This window comes from Biomphalaria glabrata, chromosome 9, assembly GCF_947242115.1.
Source record: "Biomphalaria glabrata chromosome 9, xgBioGlab47.1, whole genome shotgun sequence".
Lineage (NCBI taxonomy): Eukaryota > Metazoa > Mollusca > Gastropoda > Planorbidae > Biomphalaria > Biomphalaria glabrata.
In genome coordinates, this window is record NC_074719.1 from 22,112,026 (window position 1) to 22,133,014 (window position 20,989).

At 37.5% G+C, this 20,989-nt stretch overlaps 1 protein-coding gene across 3 annotated transcripts in view; it reads right to left on the reverse strand.

Moving 5' to 3' along the window:
* Window positions 1–20,989, reverse strand: part of LOC106059807 (myosin-3-like) — a 49,170-nt gene that overhangs the window by 3,472 nt on the left and 24,709 nt on the right. For all 3 annotated transcript variants that reach the window (XM_056040216.1, XM_056040218.1, XM_056040217.1), the window contains 5 exons: window positions 5,799–5,891; window positions 5,523–5,641; window positions 3,995–4,090; window positions 2,691–2,810; window positions 1,579–2,321 (listed from right to left, as the gene is read on the reverse strand). In XM_056040216.1, the coding sequence (XP_055896191.1) occupies window positions 1,579–2,321; window positions 2,691–2,810; window positions 3,995–4,090; window positions 5,523–5,641; window positions 5,799–5,891 (1,171 nt within the window). The remainder of the gene's footprint in view (window positions 1–1,578; window positions 2,322–2,690; window positions 2,811–3,994; window positions 4,091–5,522; window positions 5,642–5,798; window positions 5,892–20,989) is intronic.

A 20,989-nucleotide genomic window follows, 5' to 3' on the forward strand; every position in this document is an offset into this window, starting at 1 on the left:
TCACTCATATATTGTCTTTTTTTGTCTATGTTTTCTTTAAATAGCTATGCTTTCTGAATGTATTTTTCTATGCTATGATGCGTTATCTCATAGCTTATTCAAGAGAGGTAAACCTAAACACCGCACATAAATTCACTTAACATCGCTTCTCTCCCCTGGTATCAATTTTCCTTATTTCCCATCAACCGGTGTTATGTGACGATTGTACCTGATTGTCTTGAGAAACCGTTTCCATCAACACCGGTTTGAAGAACTGAATTTGATTTCTCACATTTTGTACACCCACGTACCTATAGAACTTGGCCTATATACTGACTATAGAGAGTTCTTAGTTTGTATTATGAACAAATAATTATAAACAAATAAAAAGAGTAACAAATTCTTGTGTGTTGTTCAGATTGTTTATGAATGACATTGTTTAGACGAAACATCATAGATCTAACTTCTGAAAAATGTTGAATAAATTGTGTAGACTTCACGCTTTCTGTATTATTGCTCAATCTTTCAATATCCTTTTCGCCATAGTTATGTAGCTTTATGAGTTTTTTTTTTTTTTGGAAAACTCATACACAATAAACTTTGTATATATATATATATATATACAATGAAACACCACTGACTCACTTACTGATAAGGACTCATCACAAAATGTGCAGAACCATTGAATGGATTTGCCTGAAATTTTGTACCCTGGATTTTTTTTACCCCTTTGGTGCTCACTAAGAAATGATATGATTCACAATGTAACAGTGGAAATGTTCGCTAAACTGCGAGCTTTTGATAGCATTTGTAAAAACTTTTTCATAAATTCCTATAACGTATCTTAGTGCATTATTCTAAAATGTATGTAGGACCATTTTTGTATTGGTGGAGGTAAGGAGGGATACTAGTATTTACGGGCCAAAAGCATGGGTTTGGGTACAGTTGAAGTGTTTTTCCATTGAAGGGAGCCAACAAAGAAACAAAAATGGATTCCGGCCGAAATAAATAACATATAGCCTATCCATTGTTTCACTGTAGCGAATGACGAGTAACAGGGGTATTAGAATTCACGGGCCAAGAGCAAGAGTGGGAAAGCTTCATGTTTTAACAGGGCACGAGAGAGATGAGCTCATATATAAGATAACTTGATTTTGAGATATCTTAGCATACACTGACAGTACTAGATTGGGATAGATCAGTTTATATGAATTAAAGCAACATCTACATAATTATGGGATTGGAGTGTATGAATATAAATGTCTTCATAAACTGTTTCAAGACTTTTAAATCTTTCGATGTAATAGAGTTTCGGAGCGATATACGAGCATAGTTTTGTTTGCAAACATTTTTCAGAATGTTTTATACTTTAAAATTTAACTATTAAGATAAGACTTATAATGCTATGTTATTAGAATTTAATAAGTGTTTATATTGTTTTCGTTCCAGGACTGCCTGTGTAATTTCAATGTATTTTTAGGATACCAAGTGCCTACTGTGTGTTATACTGCTATAAAGTTAAATTTTGAATTGTTTTGTAAGTATAAAGTTATTCCGTCACTAAAACGTTGGTAAAAAAAAAACATCAGAATACTTGACCTTATCATCTTCTAGTTGCTTTACACGTGACGTCATCTCGATCAGCTGTTTCCTTAAATCTTCACCGTCTCCAGACTCTGACGTCATCTCCATGACCCTGTCCACTTGAGTCTTCAGCCTTGGAATTTCTTCTAATACAGGTCTCAGAATTTGTAAAGACTGATTGACAGCTCGGACTTGAACCACGTCAGCCTTATCACGGGTCAGTTTGTCCAGTTGTGACCTGATCATGGTCAACTTGGATGTTGTGTTCGCCAAGAGAAACAGTTCTTCAATATCTTTATGGATCTCAGGAATGGTGTCAGCTAGAACTTTCATTTCCAGCAAAGTTTTCAGCTCTGATTTTAGCTCTTGTAAAGCCTTTACTTGTAGCTTAAGTTCCTGTAAATCGTTAACTTGCTTTTTCAGCTCACGCAGTGTGGTAAGCTCGTGTTTAACTTCTTGGAGTTCTTTGAGCTGATTCTTCAACTCCGACATAGCTGCTGTGTCGCTTTCTTGGTCTTCTTTTAGGGTAGACATTTCAATTTTGATGTTGTCTATGCTTTGCTCGATGGCACGGTTTTCCTTTAGGTTTTTCATCTGCACTTTGAGATCTCTGAGTTCAATTACATCTTTCTGAAACTCTTCAAATTTCAAGGCTCTGTTCTTCATGTCTTGAATGTCATCGATTTCTTGTCTGACTTCGGCTACACTGTCCATCTGATACATGATGTCTTGAAATTCTTTGGTACAAGACAGACAGACTGCGAAATATGAAAATACGGTGGAATAAAATGCATAAGAATAATATGTGTAAATAGTTACAATTACACTTGAATGCACAATCAGATAAATATGTAGACCTCTGAAATAGATTAGCATAAGCAATTAATATTTTTGCATCTAAAATGTTTTAAAAAGTGTTTTACATGTTTTGGATGCTCTCTCAGATAATCCTGGCCCAAACCTCCCACCGGATGATGGGGGGTGACAGCGGGCAGAGTATAAATCCTGGACCATTGAGACAACCAATCAACAGTTCAGCGAGCATTACTGCACGACCAAGCAGCCATAATCAGCTAACAAAAATTACTAACACTACTAGCGAATTTTAGTTCGAGTGGTCCACTTACGTTCACAACCAAAGCCATCTTCAGACACTTTAAATCCTTCCCGGCATGCACATTCGTAACTTCCTGGTGTGTTGATACAGATTTGTTGACATTTGTGTCTTGCTTCACACTCATTGATTTCTGGAAACACACACACACACAGAGAATCATTGCACAACGTAATGTAAAGAAAGAAATATATGTGTTATGTATTTGTAGGTTCTATTTGATAGGCTGTCTATCTAGTTTATGTGTTATGTATTTGTAGGTTCTATTTGATAGGCTGTCTATCTAGTTTATGTGTTATGTATTTGTAGGTTCTCTTTGATAGGCTGTCTATCTAGTTTATGTGTTATGTATTTGTAGGTTCTATTTGATAGGCTGTCTATCTAGTTTATGTGTTATGTATTTGTAGGTTCTATTTGATAGGCTGTCTATCTAGTTTATGTGTTATGTATTTGTAGGTTCTATTTGATAGGCTGTCTATCTAGTTTATGTGTTATGTATTTGTAGGTTCTCTTTGATAGGCTGTCTATCTAGTTTATGTGTTATGTATTTGTAGGTTCTATTTGATAGGCTGTCTATCTAGTTTATGTGTTATGTATTTGTAGGTTCTATTTGATAGGCTGTCTATCTAGTTTATGTGTTATGTATTTGTAGGTTCTATTTGATAGGCTGTCTATCTAGTTTATGTGTTATGTATTTGTAGGTTCTATTTGATAGGCTGTCTATCTAGTTTATGTGTTATGTATTTGTAGGTTCTATTTGATAGGCTGTCTATCTAGTTTATGTGTTATGTATTTGTAGGTTCTCTTTGATAGGCTGTCTATCTAGTTTATGTGTTATGTATTTGTAGGTTCTATTTGATAGGCTGTCTATCAAGTTTATGTGTTATGTATTTGTAGGTTCTGTTTGATAGGCTGTCTATCCTGTTGGTTTTTTAAGTAATTATTAACGAAAAGAAAAGGATATCACCAAGCCATATGATATTGTAAACATGTATCTTATATTCAATTAATGTGTTAGTGAGACTTATCTACCACCAAGTGGATGAAAACAAAGAACTAATTGCAGCATTGGTTTAACAAAAATTTGGTGCTTTTTATATCAATCATAAAGAAAGTAAAAATCCATCAAAATGTTAGCTACTAGGCTACCTGTTTGTATGTAGAATAATAAGAACATACTTTTGACCTACGTTTTAAGTTTCACTTAGTGTACATCGTTTCAAGAATAGGACCATCACACCATTCAAATTATCACAAGGCGACATAAAATACATTTTGGCAAGGTTCTAATATGAAGTAACAGACATTTGTACAGACCTATTTGACAACGGTATCCTGTATATCCGTCTCCACACATACACACATTAGGTGATATACACTGGCCACCATTTTCACAGCCGTCTTGACAGATGGCTAAAGTTGAGAATAATCGCAACATTTATTTCTGTTTATTTCACAGATTACCTTTAAATGTTTCATTTAGACTGGAGAACAGAGGGAAGGAAGAGTCAGAAAAAGAAGAAGAAAAGAAAGAGAAGATAGATAGATAGATAGATAGATAGATAGATAGATAGATAGATAGATAGAGAGAGAGAGAGAGAGAGAGAGAGAGATAGACAGATAGACAGACAGACAGAGAAAGAGAGAGAGAAGATAAGGAGAGAACGAGAAACAGCGAAATATATTTGCGATAATTTCACAATAACACTTGATAAGTTGGATAATACTTGAATATACTTGAATACTTTGGATAATATAATTACTTGATAATACACATCTGAACACAACCCATTGACTTCAATGATTCTTAAGATGTTAATAATATCGTACAAATTAACACCCTTCACAGGCTATGAGAATTATTTCTAAATAAAAAAAAATGGTTATGAATTAAAGAAAAGCTTTATAACTTTTTATCCAAACAAAGAATAAAGAAAAGATAAAGATAAAACTAAAAGATAACGACATAGCTCCCGGCACTCAAAATTGCGTTTCTTAGTAAAGGTCACATTCTCGTATGCTTTCGAAATTTGGGTTTCTAATGCAGAATTAGAGAATAGTGAACAAAATAAATGAGAAACAGACAAGCTCTCATCAGAATCACAAGAAGAACAATGCATCAATTATAAGCTATTCTAATCTTTCGCTTCAGAAGCGGACACAGCAGAATGAGACAACATATGTTCGGAAAGCTCAATTGGAACCAGTGAAATCTGCCTATGTGGAGTGTCACCAGAGAATGCTTATCATGTCCTTCAAATCTGTATTCTTTACCTAGAGGCCCGAACAAGCCTTGGCCTCAAAACACCCCAATAAAAAGAAAACTATATGGGGAGTTCCCTCTTCATCTCCTATATTGTAGTCATCTGAAGGCTCCAAAATAATAATGAGAACGAGGTAGAAGAGAAAAGGATGCAAGCCATGGACTCGAGATGCTACAGAAGGATCCTTGGTATCACCTACAAAGACAGCTTCACAAATGAGGAAATCCCAAAACAGGATCACAATAACAATTGGGCCCCACGACGACCTGCTGACCACTGTCAAAAAACGCAAACTAAAACTTTAGGATCAGATCATGAGATCCTCAGAGCTCGCTAAGACTTTTCTGCAGTGAACAGTACCATAGTATTGATGAAGAGCGTGAGAGATAAAGGGAATATGTGGCAAAAGACTGGAGTGGAGAGAGATGGTCAACATATCATAAGTGGTACCCCAATGGTCCAGCAGACTAATGGAAAGGTAAAGGTGGAATATAAAAAAGCACAAAGAGCTAAGTAAAAAGAAATACTAAGTATAAAGAACGACTACTTATACTCTGATAAAGAAGACCACATCTCCTTACGTTTAGAGCAGCCCTGCTCGTGTGGGGAACTTTTCTCCCAGCCTGGACAGCAACCATTGGTCTTTTGAGATTTGAGCTGGACTTTGACGACCGTCCTGTAGGCCGTTTGGTAAGTTATACTGAAACAAAAATGAAGCAATATCTATCTAGTAAGTTTTAACTTATATTTTCATGTTAATTGGACCCAGAAAGTCAATCTCAAATAGTAGTAGACAAGAAACACATAGTACAATGCTGATGTCCCTTATGTAGAAGGTAGAAGCCTTGGGTACTCACGTGTTGAGCTCAGCGTTGTATATACCCCTAGTGTAGCTTTGTCTTACGGGCACTGGTATGGCTAGCTCCTTCTCCTGTGTACACACGTGACGTCTGCAAGGAAAGCAAAAAAAATATTTTCTAGAGCGTCCTCCATCCCTTCTAGGTTTAATATTGATGTCTTTATCCTTTCTAGGGTAAAATTAAATATCTTTTTTTTTCTGGATTTAAAACATTTCTTTTATCCATTCTTCCTTTAACTATTTTCTTTTTGTATACATTCTAGGTTTGAACTTGTTTCCTTTATCTACAGACTAGGACTGTTTTTATTGATTAATCATTATCAACTTATACAATATTATATAATGAAGTAAAAAAAAAAGTAAGTAAAATTCCCCTTTTGGTCCTTGTGGTCTATACGACTGATGATGTAAAGGTCATCTGTTTCTGTGGCCCACCGTTAACAAGGGTGTCATGTTGCCAGCACAACGACCAACCGCCTTTAGTTTTCCCCAACTAATATCAGGTACCCATTAGAGATGGGTGGACTCAGAGGCGCCCAAAGATCCCGAAATTAAAAACCCCAGTCTTCTTCAGGATTCGAACCCTGGACTCCGGAAGCCAAGCGCTTTACCGCTCAGCCACCGCGCCTAATGAAGTGTGGCTGAGTGACATACAACATTTGGTTACCTAACAATGGGAAATGAGAACTATTCCTGATGTAGACCAGACATTTTGACTTAGAGCTTGACTCTACTTGTGCTGTATTGTGTGAGAGACAGCTTGGAAACTTCTCCCAGATACCACTGTTTAATGAACATACTAAACACGCTCTTTACAAAAGCAATTCAAAAATGTAAATTACTTTTTTCAAACAAGTACCATAGCCATACACAGGCACTACTTTCACATGCAATGTTTACTGACGAGAATGCCTCTAATTAATAGGATTACATTTTAAATACATTTAATCAGGCCGCATTTAATAGAGGACAGGCTACTGCCCAGGTACCTTAACAATAAAGGAAAAATTCATATTTCGATGTGTCAGAAAGTTTACTATTTTTGTTATAACTATTTCTTTTTCCGTCAATACTTTAAATTTTACTATTGGCAACACTGTCGTTGCTTAGACCAGGTTTCTCAAACTCATTTCAGCATGTGGGCCACAGTGGAAAGTAACAACCATTCAGCGGGCCACACCACAAAAAGATAATGTTTTTTCATTAAATTTTACGAACACTACCGTCACTGCAGTTAAATGCTAAAATAAAGTGTTGATAATTATTAATTACATTTAGTGTAGCACAGGCAGTTTAGTTGACCAGACCATCAACGTTAGGTCTGAGGTCGCGTGTAGTGGCAAGCCGCAAGGTTGCTCTCAGATGCTTATCAGTCAGTCTTGATCGTCATGCTGTTTTTTTTATCTTCATTCTGGAAAAAAACTGTTCGCAAACGTACGTACTCCCAAACATCGCTAGAATTCTAGCAGCTCCGCAGAATAAGTTTGGAAATTTCTCTCTGGGAAGAAACTGGTAGAAATCTGGAACACCAACATCAGCGTATTTTTGCTTCAGAACAGTGTCACACTGCAGGTCCAGTAGTTCCATCTGGACTTCCTCTGGAACGTTTTTCACTTCAACTGCGAACGGAGTGGCAACAAGGAAAAACTGTGGTTCGAGAGCAGTGAATTGCTGAAAGCGGTGTTCAAAATCTTCCAGTAGTCTCTGTCTTTCATTGCCATGAACAATGCTATTTCCCGTCTCAGTTCAAAAAATCTCTGCAGCACTTTTCCACGATTCAACCATCTGACTTCCGTATGATAAAGCAACTCTCCGTATTCCGTTTCTAAATCAGCTAGAAAGACACAAACTTTCTGTGGTTGAGACCCCGTGCACGTATGAAGTTCACCGTCTTCACAAACCTACATCACGTTCTTCATTTGTAGACTTTTGCCGCAGAGTGCTTCTTGGTGCAGAATGCAGTGTATGGCTGCAAAAGGTCCCGCCAAGCTGAGCTGATACCGTTTCTCTACCATTAATCCAACAACACCAACCTTCTCTGAACACATTGCTGGTGCACCGTCCGTAGCCACTGAAACAAGTTTTTTTCCCACGGTAGCCCATACCTGTCAATACAAGCTTCCAGTTCTTGAAACACGTCGCGTCCAGTCGTCGTTCCTTTCATGGCTAGTAAGTCCAATAGCTCTTCCACAATGTTCAAGTTTTCGTCGACCCCACGAATGAATACAGCACAGTATGCGGTGTCTGTTACACCAGTAGACTCGTCCAGTGCAATGGAATATACTACTAAGTCTTTTGCAGCGGCAATCAGTTGCTGTTGAACATTTGTCGCTGACTCAGTGATCCTGCTTGCAACTGTGTTCGCAGACAAACTTATCCCTTTGAAGAGTTTCTTTTTCTCGGGGCAGATAATTTCACACGCCTGCAACATACACTCTTTTACAAACTGGCCTTCAGTGAATGGTCGTGATGCCATCTCGCTAACAACAAAGCCTGCCTTCACAGAATCTTCGCTTGCAGTGGGCGGACACCTCATTTAATGATTTGTGCAGTTGTAAATCATTTCACGGCTTATATGTGGTCATTGTAAATTTTATCTAATTTTTTTAAATTCGCGGACGTGGTCGCGGGCCACACAAATTTGTTTCACGGGCCACATGTGGCACGCGGGACACGTGTTTGAGACCCCTGGCTTAGACTGTGCTTGCAATGTACAGAAGTAGTTCCGCATTTACTTCATTGTGTAAGCCATACATTCTTAGGCCTACATTTTCACGAAAGGGGAAAAGACGCTATTAGTTTTGTGCGAAATGTCTGTCCGTCTGTCCGTCCGTCCCGTTTAGATCTCGTAAACTAGAAAAGATATTGAAAATCCGACATCACAATATTTTAGTCCATTCAAAGTTCTGATGCAACGGCTACTTTTTTTTTTTCTGAAAGCGAAAAATCTAATTTTTAAAATCAGTTATGCAAGCAGTTTTTTTTAAAGAGAAAAAGCTAATTAGTATGCATTATAAGTTATACCTAATTTAAAATGAATAGTAATCTTATAAACTTTATTTTTCTAAACTTTTTTTTTTATTTCGGAGTTTTTTATTTTTTATTTCTTTGAGGAACCGAATAAGAGATTGAGCCTTTTCAAAACAATTAGATCAATTATAAGACATCAGTTAGGCCAGGGAGGCGTGGTGGCTGAGCGGTAAAGCGCTTGGCTTCCGAACCGGGGGTCCAGGATTCGAATCCTGGTGAAGACTGGGATTTTCAACTTTGGAATCTTTGGGCGCCTCTGAGTCCACTCAGCTCTAATGGGTACCTGACATTAGTTGGGGAAAAGTAAAGGCGGTTTGTCGTTGTGCTGGCTACATGACACCCTCGTTAACCGTAGGCCACAAAAACAGATTAACTTTACATCATCTGCCCTATAGACCACAAGGTCTGAAAGAGGAACTAGTTAGGCCAGGTTCACATCTAACTTTACATTCACTTTCACCTATCCTTTGATCTGCGGGACCGTTGAGGCACTACACAAGATCTGTTAACCTTTTTTCTCCATTCTTATCTCTCATTTGTCTTGATATAATTTCATTCGGATGTTCTTTCTGAAAATATTGAAGCCTGCCTGGGTGGACCACTTCCACACAAACTGTCTTTTGTAACCTTGTTTGTACTAAAATTTGGATATTAAATATTTTTTTTTAAACGAAGGAAAATAATTAAATTTACAAGTTTATAATAAATGTTTTATAATATGGCACATGCTTTTAGATATTAGTATTTCCTTGAATAATTTGTCTTTTATTCCAGCTTTTGAAACGTGTAAGGGGCCTGCACACACATTCTTCCCGGGCCTGCACACACATTCTTCCCGGGGCCTCCACATACTTCAGTCCTGAATTAAATTTAGATTTTTTTTTTCTAAGCAATGAAGAGTTACGTTGATTATGTGTCCAGATCAGATGTATATGTAACTACTTCCAGACACAGTACATCTCGACAGGTCCTTAGGCAACAAATGAAACACCAAAGCTCCAACCAACCTAACATGAGAGTGCACAATCTAATATATAAAGTAGAAAGTAAGACGTATGTGTGTATGTATGTCCCTAATAAAAAACCGTTTGACCAATATTGATACAACTTGGCATAGTAGTTCCTTAGATCATGGCGGAGACCGTAGTGTATGTTTAATGTTCCCGAAGGGACCAAGAAATAGACAAAAGTACTTAATTGTACCTCTTTTAAATAACAAGACATTTTAACAAATCGGGTAAACCCGTTTTCACATAAAATTTATATTCTGGCTGAACGGGTAAATCCATTTTCACACAGCACTTTCATTTTCGTGGCAAAATTAAAAAAAATGTGTTAATAGAACATTATCCAACTTTGATATAAATTCCATCCACATGATGCAATACATCCATAATACCTAAACTAAGGCCCGCAGGCCGATAGTCTTATTCGGCTAGTAACATAAATGTTTCCAAGTCAAAAAAGCTAGGATGTCTATTCACGAATCTAAAGCTAGGATGTGTCTATTCACGTATCTAAAGCTAGGATGTGTCTATTCACGTATCTAAAGCTAGGATGTGTCTATTCACGTATCTAAAGGTAGGATGTGTCTATTCACGTATCTAAAGCTAGGATGTGTCTATTCACGTATCTAAAGGTAGGATGTGTCTATTCACGTATCTAAAGCTAGGATGTGTCTATTGACGTATCTAAAGCTAGGATGTGTCTATTCAAGTATCTAACGGTAGGATGTGTCTATTCACTTATCTAAAGCTAGGATGTCTATTCACGTAACTAAAGCTAGGATGTCTACTCACGTATCTAAAGCTAGTATGTCTATTGACGTATCTAAAGCTAGGATGTCTATTGACGTATCTAAAGCTAGGATGTCTATTGACGTATCTAAAGCTAGGATGTCTACTCACGTACCTAAAGCTAGTATGTCTATTGACGTATCTAAAGCTAGTATGTCTATTGACGTATCTAAAGCTAGGATGTCTATTGACGTATCTAAAGCTAGGATGTGTCTATTCACGTAACTAAAGCTAGGATGTGTCTATTCACGTACCTAAAGCTAGGATGTCTATTGACGTATCTAAAGCTAGGATGTGTCTATTCACGTAACTAAAGCTAGGATGTGTCTATTCACGTACCTAAAGCTAGGATGTGTCTATTCACGTACCTAAAGCTAGGATGTGTCTATTCACGTATCTAAAGGTAGGATGTGTCTATTCAAGTAACTAAAGCTAGGGTGTCTATTCAAGTATCTAAGGTAGGATGTGTCTATTCACGTAATTAGCTATGATGTGTCTATTCACGTACCTAAAGCTAGGATGTCTATTCACGTATCTAAAGCTAGGGTGTGTCTATTCAAGTATCTAAAGCTAGGATGTCTATTCACGTACCTAAAGCTAGGATGTCTATTCACGTTTCTAAAGCTAGGATGTCTATTCACGTATCTAAAGCTAGGATGTCTACTCACGTAACTAAAGCTAGGGTGTCTATTCACATATCTAAAGCTAGGATGTGTCTATTCACGTATCTAAAGCTAGGATGTGTCTATTCACGTATCTAAAGCTAGGATGTGTCTATTCACGTATCTAAAGCTAGGATGTGTCTATTCACGTACCTAAAGCTAGGATGTGTCTATTCACGTACCTAAAGCTAGGATGTGTCTATTCACGTATCTAAAGGTAGGATGTGTCTATTCACGTAACTAAAGTTAGGGTGTCTATTCAAGTATCTAAAGGTAGGATGTGTCTATTCACGTAATTAGCTAGGATGTGTCTATTCACGTACCTAAAGCTAGGATGTCTATTCACGTATCTAAAGCTAGGGTGTGTCTATTCAAGTATCTAAAGCTAGGATGTCTATTCACGTACCTAAAGCTAGGATGTCTATTCACGTACCTAAAGCTAGGATGTCTATTCACGTATCTAAAGCTAGGATGTCTACTCACGTAACTAAAGCTAGGGTGTCTATTCACATATCTAAAGCTAGGATGTGTCTATTCACGTATCTAAAGCTAGGATGTGTCTATTCACGTATCTAAAGCTAGGATGTGTCTATTCACGTATCTAAAGCTAGGATGTGTCTATTCACGTATCTAAAGCTAGGATGTCTATTCCGGTATTTCGACTCTGTATCCTGCTATTGTTTACCTGCCACGCCCTCAACATAAGTCAACTGGGTTTATTCCACCAGCTTTAAGTGGCGGGAGAGATTAGGGTACGGAATGTTTCTATTGACACGAACCATATTTGTCAAGTTTTAAAAATAGACAAACAGTTGAGTGTTGGCCTTGGTGGCTGAGTCACATTGTTAGTTCATCTTGATGTCGAATGAGTTTCTATTTGTTTGGTTTCCTCACTCAGAGATAGTGCTGGCATCCTTCGTTTTAAAGTGTTGCTGTTGATACAGGTAAGATGGTGGGTCTATGTGGGGGGTTAGAATGGGAGAGAATCAAGTCACGCGTTTGAAACAAAATGGTTTACGGGCCACGAAATTGTATATTGTTGTGTTCGATGCATCTTTAGCTACTAAAGTCTGGATTAAAATGACAGCTGCGATAAGTAATCTAAAACGAACGTCGCACCGAAAGAGTTAGTTGGTTGTAACTATCTATTGTAATCTAGTACTATTAGAATGGAGTTCTCTTGGAACCCTCATAGAGACACAATTATTAGAAAATGAATTAATCCGTTACGGTTTAATAATTTAAAAAAAAAAAAACAAGAATGTAAAATGCATTTTAAACTTGGTTACAAAATATAAGAATGAGCGTTTGGGAATACATCAAGAAACTAGAACAGACATAGACAAAACAGAGCCGTGATATTTACAATAAAGGAAAATTCACATTTGGCTAGAGTAACACATTTAGTAAAATTTCTAAACTTAAGACACTTTAGGACAGAAAAATGAAGAGTAATGTACCAATAATACATACAATACTGAACCATTACTTATAAATACAGAAACACAAACTAATCATAGACTCGGACACAAAGAAAAAGACACTTTTCTTATTCTCTATGCTAGGATAAGTTTGTACAAGAGGCATTGTCGCAATTAGAGAACTCTTTTACCGGTGACGCCCCCTTACAAAAACACCAAAGGTTTTCGCCAACCAGAACTCCTCTCCCCCCTCCCCCCCCAGATGGGACCTAGAGGAAGTTCTAAAAGTGGTGCTTGGGAAGGTTCTACAAATGTAACATGAAACACTTTGTGGTGGATGAGTGGCAAAGCGCTTGGCTTCCGAACCGAGGAGACTTCGGTTCGAATCCACCCAGTTTCAGAAAATCTGTATTTAAAGCATGGAATGGGCTGACCGAACCAGCTTGAAATACCAATGACTTTATAGACTTCTCAAACTAACAAGCACGACCCATGCTTACGTGTAGAACGGATCTATCTTCATTGAAAGAACGCGTGTAATTTGGAGTCAGCTACCATTCACTTTATATTCAGAAGCCCTAAAAAGCAAAATGTCTTAGGAGCTAAAACAAGGGGGAGAAAAAAAGAAAAATGAGCTGCATAATGTCTTTCTTTTCCTTAATTTTCCTTATTAGCTTGCAAAATCTTTGTGTTTAAACTGGGTGGAACATGTGCACTGGACGGGTAAGAAATGTAAGAAAAGTTTATGTCTATTGTTGTCAGAAAAATTACTAGCTAATTTGGCCACATAATGGAAACTACAAATTGAATGTTACAATTTTTCAACATCTTACAATAGTATTGAACTGTTTAAAACAAAACTACACCAGGTATAAACGTTCTCGACTCTTAATCCTTTTTGAGTGCAGCATGGAGTTGAATAAATAAATAAATGTTCATGAGCATCTTGCGCACCGTCTACTGTAGAAATTAGCTGGACTTTAAAAATAGACCTTAAGTGTGCAATAGTAAGCATTACAAGAAAAAAAAACCCATATAGTCCAGCTTTATAAAGAAGTAATAGATTTGAAAAGAAAAACTTTTTTTTATGTTTTTGCGTATAAAAATGATTTTCTTACTATAATTTGAAAACAAAAAAAGCAAATCTTATTCTGTCTCGATTAACTTCCAAACAAAACCCTAAGAGGCTTCACTTCTGAGGCCTGACGGTATAAATGTACTCTTTGAACCTTTTTCTAGGTTGAATCCTGGCACACACATACACATGAAAAACTTTCAGTGACGTAACAGTAGGGACACAATTAAATGGGTCACCACCAGGTAAGCTGCAAGTCTATTTATAGTTGCCTACCAGCGGGCTGAAGAAGACATCTGCCAGGGCACGGAGCAGACAAGGCTTCAGATAAGGAGGGAGAAGAATGGAAGCAGCTGGAGATGGAGTTTCAAATGGAAATTGTCAATGAAAAGCTGATCTGGTGATATTTCCTTCAAACGTCGACACTGTCAGAAGTGGTGAGAGAGAGAAGGGAGGAAACCTACAACGCTCAGGATAAGACTTTCTGAAGTGTTTTTAATAGTCACCAGGAAATATTTATTTCAGACCGAAACTATAAGGAATGTGGCGTCTTAAACATTAATTTAAAAAAAAAAACAAAAAAAACCCAAGAAAAACAAGGTTGCAAAGACAGTTTGTGTAGAAACACAAACTCTAAATGGGCCCCCAAAGTGGTCCACCCAGGAAGTCAAAAGGCAGATTTCAATATTTTCAGAGTGAATATTAGATTTAAATTATATCAAAGGCATATAAGAAGAAGAATGGAGAAAGAAGGTTGACAGATCTTGTGTGGTGCCCCAGGGCCTCGAGGGGGAAAAAACATTTTCGTAAATGAATAACAATTCCTTTAGTTCAGTGATTTTTGTTTACACTACAGAAGTAACTTCACGCAATTAAATGACAATAATATTTATTAAATTGTTGTTTTAAATTATGTTCCACTTATATGTATACTAAATAGATGTTTTCTCTTTAAAAAATAAGTAAACACTTTTTTGGAAATGTTTAGTTAGTACGACAGTTCTGTCGTACTAACTAAACATTTCCAAAAAAAAAAAAAAAAAAACCACACCCTTTCAGTGGCGCAGGAATTTACCTACTTGGGTTCAACAATTGTCAGTTACCTAGACTTAGACATCGAGCTGACAAAAAGGATAGGAAAAGCTACCACAGCATTGGCAAAACTCTCCAAGCGCGTCTGGGAAAATGGTAAATTGACCACAGCGACCAAAATCCTAGTCTACAACGCCTGTGTTGTGAGCACTCTCCTTTATGGCAGTGAAAGCTGGTCAACATACATGTACCAAGAGCACAGATTGAATAGTTTCCACTTGCGCTGCCTGAGACGCATAATGGGCATCTCTTGGAGGGACCATGTCTCCAATCAGGAAGTTTTGAGACTGGCCAATATGAACAGCATGTATGCTCTCCTGACACAAAGGAGATTACGCTGGCTCGGACATGTCACCCGCATGCCAGATGGTAGAATCCCGAAAGATATCTTATATGCTGAGCTTGTGGAAGGAGTCAGACCCAAGGGCCGCCCAAGACTAACATATAGAGATGTCTGCAAGCGAGACATGAGAGCCTCAGGCATCAGTGAAAGTATGTGGGAAAACATAGCCAAAGACCGGAGTGCATGGAGACAGACTGTGCGTGCTGGGACAACCCTTGCTGAGAACAAAAGAATTGAAGCGGCTTTAATCAAGAGGGAAAAAAAGAAAGCTGCCCTGTCTGCTAGCCCTAAATCAGAGGCATACAAATGTACGAATTGTGGCAAAGTCTGCCGTTCTAGAATTGGCTTGATTAGCCACACCAGATTCTGCCCCGTCTCAAGATTAAGCCAAAACCAGTGACTCACTTGGGCGCATCCATTGCCTTTCGAGACAAAAGGAGCCATATATATACGACAGAACTTACTAAACTTACCACTACAGGTGTAAACAAAAAATGTTGTCAAAAAATCTAAAACTGTTAGCATAAATGTGTTGAAAATATGCTAAATAGTCATATCCCTTACTAAATAGCCTTCCGCGTTTGTTACTATTAATAGTGAATAATTGTAAAAATGGTCTATTTTTATGAAAAAACTGCTTTCATAGTGGATTTTAAAAATTAAATTTTTCGTATTTAGAAAATAAAAAAGTAGCCGTTACATCAGAACTTTGAATGGTCTAGTCTAAAATATCATGATGTCGGGTTTTCAATATCGTTTTCAGTTTACGAGATCTAAACGGGACGGACGGAGGGACGGATAGACCACACAAAACTAATAGCGTCTTTTCCCCTTTCGGGGGCTGCTAAAAATTTAAAAAAATACTTCGAAAATAAAAATTTAATAAAAATGTATACAAATTATAATTATTATATCAATTAGTTTGGAACAGCCATGTATTAAAATTGGTGGTAGATTTAAATCAATGACAATAAATCTGAGCGATTAATAATATTTTACCAACTGTTTTTTGTTTTGTTTAGCGCTATTTCAAGTTTTTAGCTTTCTCACTACGCTGTGATCCTATCACTTTCTCACTACGCTGTGATCCTATCACTTCTCTGGACCAGTTGGGAAAAAAGAGAAGGGAATAAAGGGATATCTGGGTGGATTTGACCGTAACTGGTTTTTAAATGAAGATGCAGACAGAGAAAGTGATGGGAAGACAACATTTACGAATGGACGGGCCTGTCACTGAAAGAATTATATCCAAGGCAAATAAACAGAGGAATGGAGAAAGACAGTCAACAGATTTTTAGTGGTGCTCCAACGGTCCAACAGACCAAGGGCTAGGTGAAGGTGACAGTGATTATTTAGGTAGCCCTGTAAATACATTTGACTAAGCCCCTCCCACCCAAGTCCAAATAATCTCTTCTTGATTGTACCCTTCATGTTGAATGCCAGGCACTACACACGAAGTGGTGGACGCCGAAGATACAAAGTTCAATCATCAAATGTGGAATCAATGAGCCCTTGTTCCATCTAGTGCAACCCTTGTTCCATCTAGTGCAACCCTTGTTCCATCTAGTGCAACCCTTGTTCCATCTAGTGCAACCCTAAGACCGTAAGCTGTTCATACAAGTCGGTGATTGTGCGGAGAGAATCCTATGAGGGAAGAAAATAGAAAATGAAAGGTCACGGCTTATAGAGCATAGATGTTTAGGCTACTCTTATACAAGAGAGGTTCTCAAATTATTTTTCTTGTACTTGGAACTACATCAATTTTTTAACTTGCCATTAGTTTTCATTGTTTGAACTGTCGCAAATGTTGACTGCCAGTCATTTCTATATGTGACAGACTATTTACTACCAACAAACATGAAAACAACTATTGTGAAATGAATAGAAAATAAATCCAAGAATCAATTTAAATATCACAAGAAGCAGTGACGTAACCCTTAGTTGACCTTTTATCTAGTATGACGTCATTTACACATTTATAAAGTTACAATTACTCCTCTAAGTTTTCTATCTCTTCATGGGGTGGAACCTAGACACCAGCATTACAAGAAATAAACAGAATGAGAAATTAAATAAGCTTCTGAAAGGAGGATTTGACGTTTTGAAATTAGTTTTCTTTATTTTTACTTGTTTTCAAGAAGAAGTTTCGGGACATTGTTTTAATTCTATAGAGTGGCCAGGAAGAAACGAGATTAGTTAAACTAAATTTATATATAGGAAAAACGAAAACAGATTCCGTGATAATTCGTTTCTTCATTCTGTGAGATAAATCTTAACCTATGAAACCTTCAGACCTTGATTTTTGTATTGTAGATTTTATGTAGTGTATTTCATTAAAGTATTCCACTTCATTGAACATTTGTGTTTCTTGCACTTGATCTCTTGATGAGCTGACATGACGCAATACGTGTAGAGAAGGAGTTGTTACATCTAGTCATCTAAACGAGTCGAGTGAGTCGAACCACATAGCCAGTGTAACAATGTATAGAGATTCATTTAAACTATTTAACAAGGATTACAATCTAAATTTCTATTAAATAGGGTATTATTATGTTCCCTTTGTCATAAATTAGTATTCTAATTATTTCATTACTATAGCGCTGTTGAGAAATGCAATCAGGGTTCAAGGCACTGTAAAAGGATAGATTAATATCGTTATATTAAAAATAAACAGCATTTGATTGATTCCTACTTAGGGTCATTCTAAGACTCAGTATTTGTAAGATCAATGTAATTAACTAAATATTAAATATTACTTCGTTCTAATGAAGTGATAAAAACTGCCCAAAATTTAATATAGACTTTAAAAATGTAAATAACTAATTGACACTTCATCTTTCATAGGAAATAGAAATCTCCAATAATAAATGTACTCTATTGCCAATCACATACAAGACTCAAGGTACTCATGTAATAAGAAAGTGAGAATGACCATTGTACGCAGACGTATAGGTTAGACATCTATCCTGCTGTGTCCTCTTGACATTTCATAGTAGTTACTTCTTGACGACAGGGGAGAGAGGCAAGGTGTCGGATTCCAGCTTCTATAAATGCAGATGCGAGTTATCCTTCTTTTCACCCTCGGCACGAGCTAAGTCTGTCTAGGTTTTACTTGTTCATGTTGTTGTGCGAAAGATTGGGATTTGATAAGAGCATGCAGTAGGTGTAACATGTTGAGATCTACGGTCCCCTTTGTTCCAAGTTGACTTTGTTTCCAAGTCATTAACTTTCTGTTTATGTTAGACTGTGTCTTTTGTTTAGGTTTTTGTTTTGTTTTGTTTTGCGCATGTGCACTAAATTGGCGCATAGGTCAACGAGAACTTTCTCTAGTTTACTGTCTATGAAAAAAAAATTATTAGGCAAAACATTTTTGAAGTTTGTGAAAGGCGAAACTCTAAAACCAGACACAGTTTTGGATTTCTCAGTTTTCTCTTTGTTAATAGAACAAATCAGGTACAATGTGAAAGAATGAAGTGTCGCAATAAGACTTCAGACATTGAATTAAAAAAAATATAATTAAATAAACTATAATCTAAAACGTCTCAAAGGTACTTCTAGCAGATCTTGAGGAAATGAAGTAATGGTCATGTTTTTATGGGCGACTGTTAACGAGGGTGTAATGGGGCCAGCACAACGACCAACTGCTTACACTATTCTACGACTAATTTCAGGTAACCATTAGAGTTTGGTCGACTCAGGGGCATCCTAAGGAATATACTTTTTTTTTCAATATGTTACGGTAATGTATGCTTAGAGTCTATATAAGAGTTTTTATCTTAAGCATTTTTACTTGATATTAGATTTTAAGTGAAGGCTTTATAATGAATGCATTGAAAATGCTTCTTGTATTATACACATGTTTAACTCTATGATGGTCTTCATTATGCTTAAAAAAAAACTACATTAAAGCAATTGTTACCAGAACCCTGCTTAATCTGAAGAACAAGATGAAATAGTTTCAACATAAAAGCGGTGACCGATAGATGACGAGGGTTTTGTGTGACCAGCACAACATCCAACAGCATTTACTTCTATTCACAAATATCACGTATCCATTAGAACCTGTGTTTTGACACAGAAGATGGCTGCGTTTACTTGTGGTTTGCGCTTCAGATTGTTATGACGATAATCCCGGGTTTGAACCCTGCCCGCTATTTTCCCCTGTCGTCCTGAAGGATGTTTGCTCTAGGACTTATTGACCTTGCTCTAGGACGTATTGACCTTGCTCTAGGACGTATTGACCTTGCTCTAGGACGTATTGACCTTGCTCTAGGACGTATTGACCTTGCTCTAGGACGTATTGACCTTCAAGTCTAAAGGAACGCCCGAAAGTTATAAAACAAACAAACACGGAACACATTCTTGATTCCACGTGTATTTGAACTTGATACCCTCGGTACACCAGACCAAGCGATATATTACTGGACCACCACACCCTTGGTGAAATGAAGAAACTCACTAGATCTAGATTTCAACATTCATCTTCAGCTAGCAGACATAATAGTTCCTCCCCCCCCCCCCCCATGTTTATACGTGTACCAAGACACGGGGCACATTCCACAGCCAAGTCTTCACATCTGCAAGCTGCCTACATTTATTAGATCTGACAGCATCGTGGGATATGCGATATACCATTGTTTTGTATTATTGTATGCTCCATATCAGTTTATAATCACGATGCAACTCCTCACATGCTTAATAATGAGCAGTCCCAAAAAACATGCGGTCAATGTCAATAACTCATGAGTTGGTCTTTGGCTGAACCACTTGTGAATAGGTCCTAGGACAATTAGAAGAGAACATAATAAGGGATGCTTAGTATGAAACAAATAGAACATAGAATGTGATTGAAGGATTCATTCAATACCTCTATTCAACTCGTATATTCGTAGAAGGCGGGTTGGGGACACGATTGTCGAGCTCGAAATTAAACAGTTGGTGTCGCTGGGAAAAGAATTTCTAGCTTATTAATAGCTCATTACTAGCTTATTACTAGCTCATTACTAGCTTATTACTAGCTTATTACTAGTTCATTGCCTACACGGGGACCATTGTATTATTTTTCACAGTAAAAAAAAATAAATTTAAATTTGGCTAGAGTACCAGTCTTATATCTAGGTTTATATCTAGATACAACGCCGATTTTGAAAGGACTATCGCCTTCTTGAAAGAACTATCGCCTTCTTGAAAGGGCTATCGCCATCTTGAAAGGGCTATCGCGTTCTTGAAAGGACTATCGCCATCTTGAAAGGACTATCGCCTTCTTGAAAGGACTATCGCCTTCTTGAAAGGGCTATCGCCTTCTTGAAAGGGCTATCGCGTTCTTGAAAGGACTATCGCCATCTTGAAAGGGCTATCGCGTTCTTGAAAGGACTATCGCCATCTTGAAAGGACTATCGCCTTCTTGAAAGGACTATCGCCTCCTTGAAAGGACTATCGCCTTCTTGAAAGGACTATCGCCTTCTTGAAAGGACTATCGCCTCCTTGAAAGGACTATCGCCTCCTTGAAAGGACTATCGCCTTCTTGAAAGGACTATCGCCTCCTTGAAAGGACTATCGCCTTCTTGAAAGGACTATCGCCTCCTTGAAAGGACTATCGCCTCCTTGAAAGGACTATCGCCTTCTTGAAAGGGCTATCGCCTCCTTGAAAGGACTATCGCCTTCTTGAAAGGACTATCGCCTCCTTGAAAGGACTATCGCCTTCTTGAAAGGGCTATCGCCTCCTTGAAAGGACTATCGCCTTCTTGAAAGGACTATCGCCTCCTTGAAA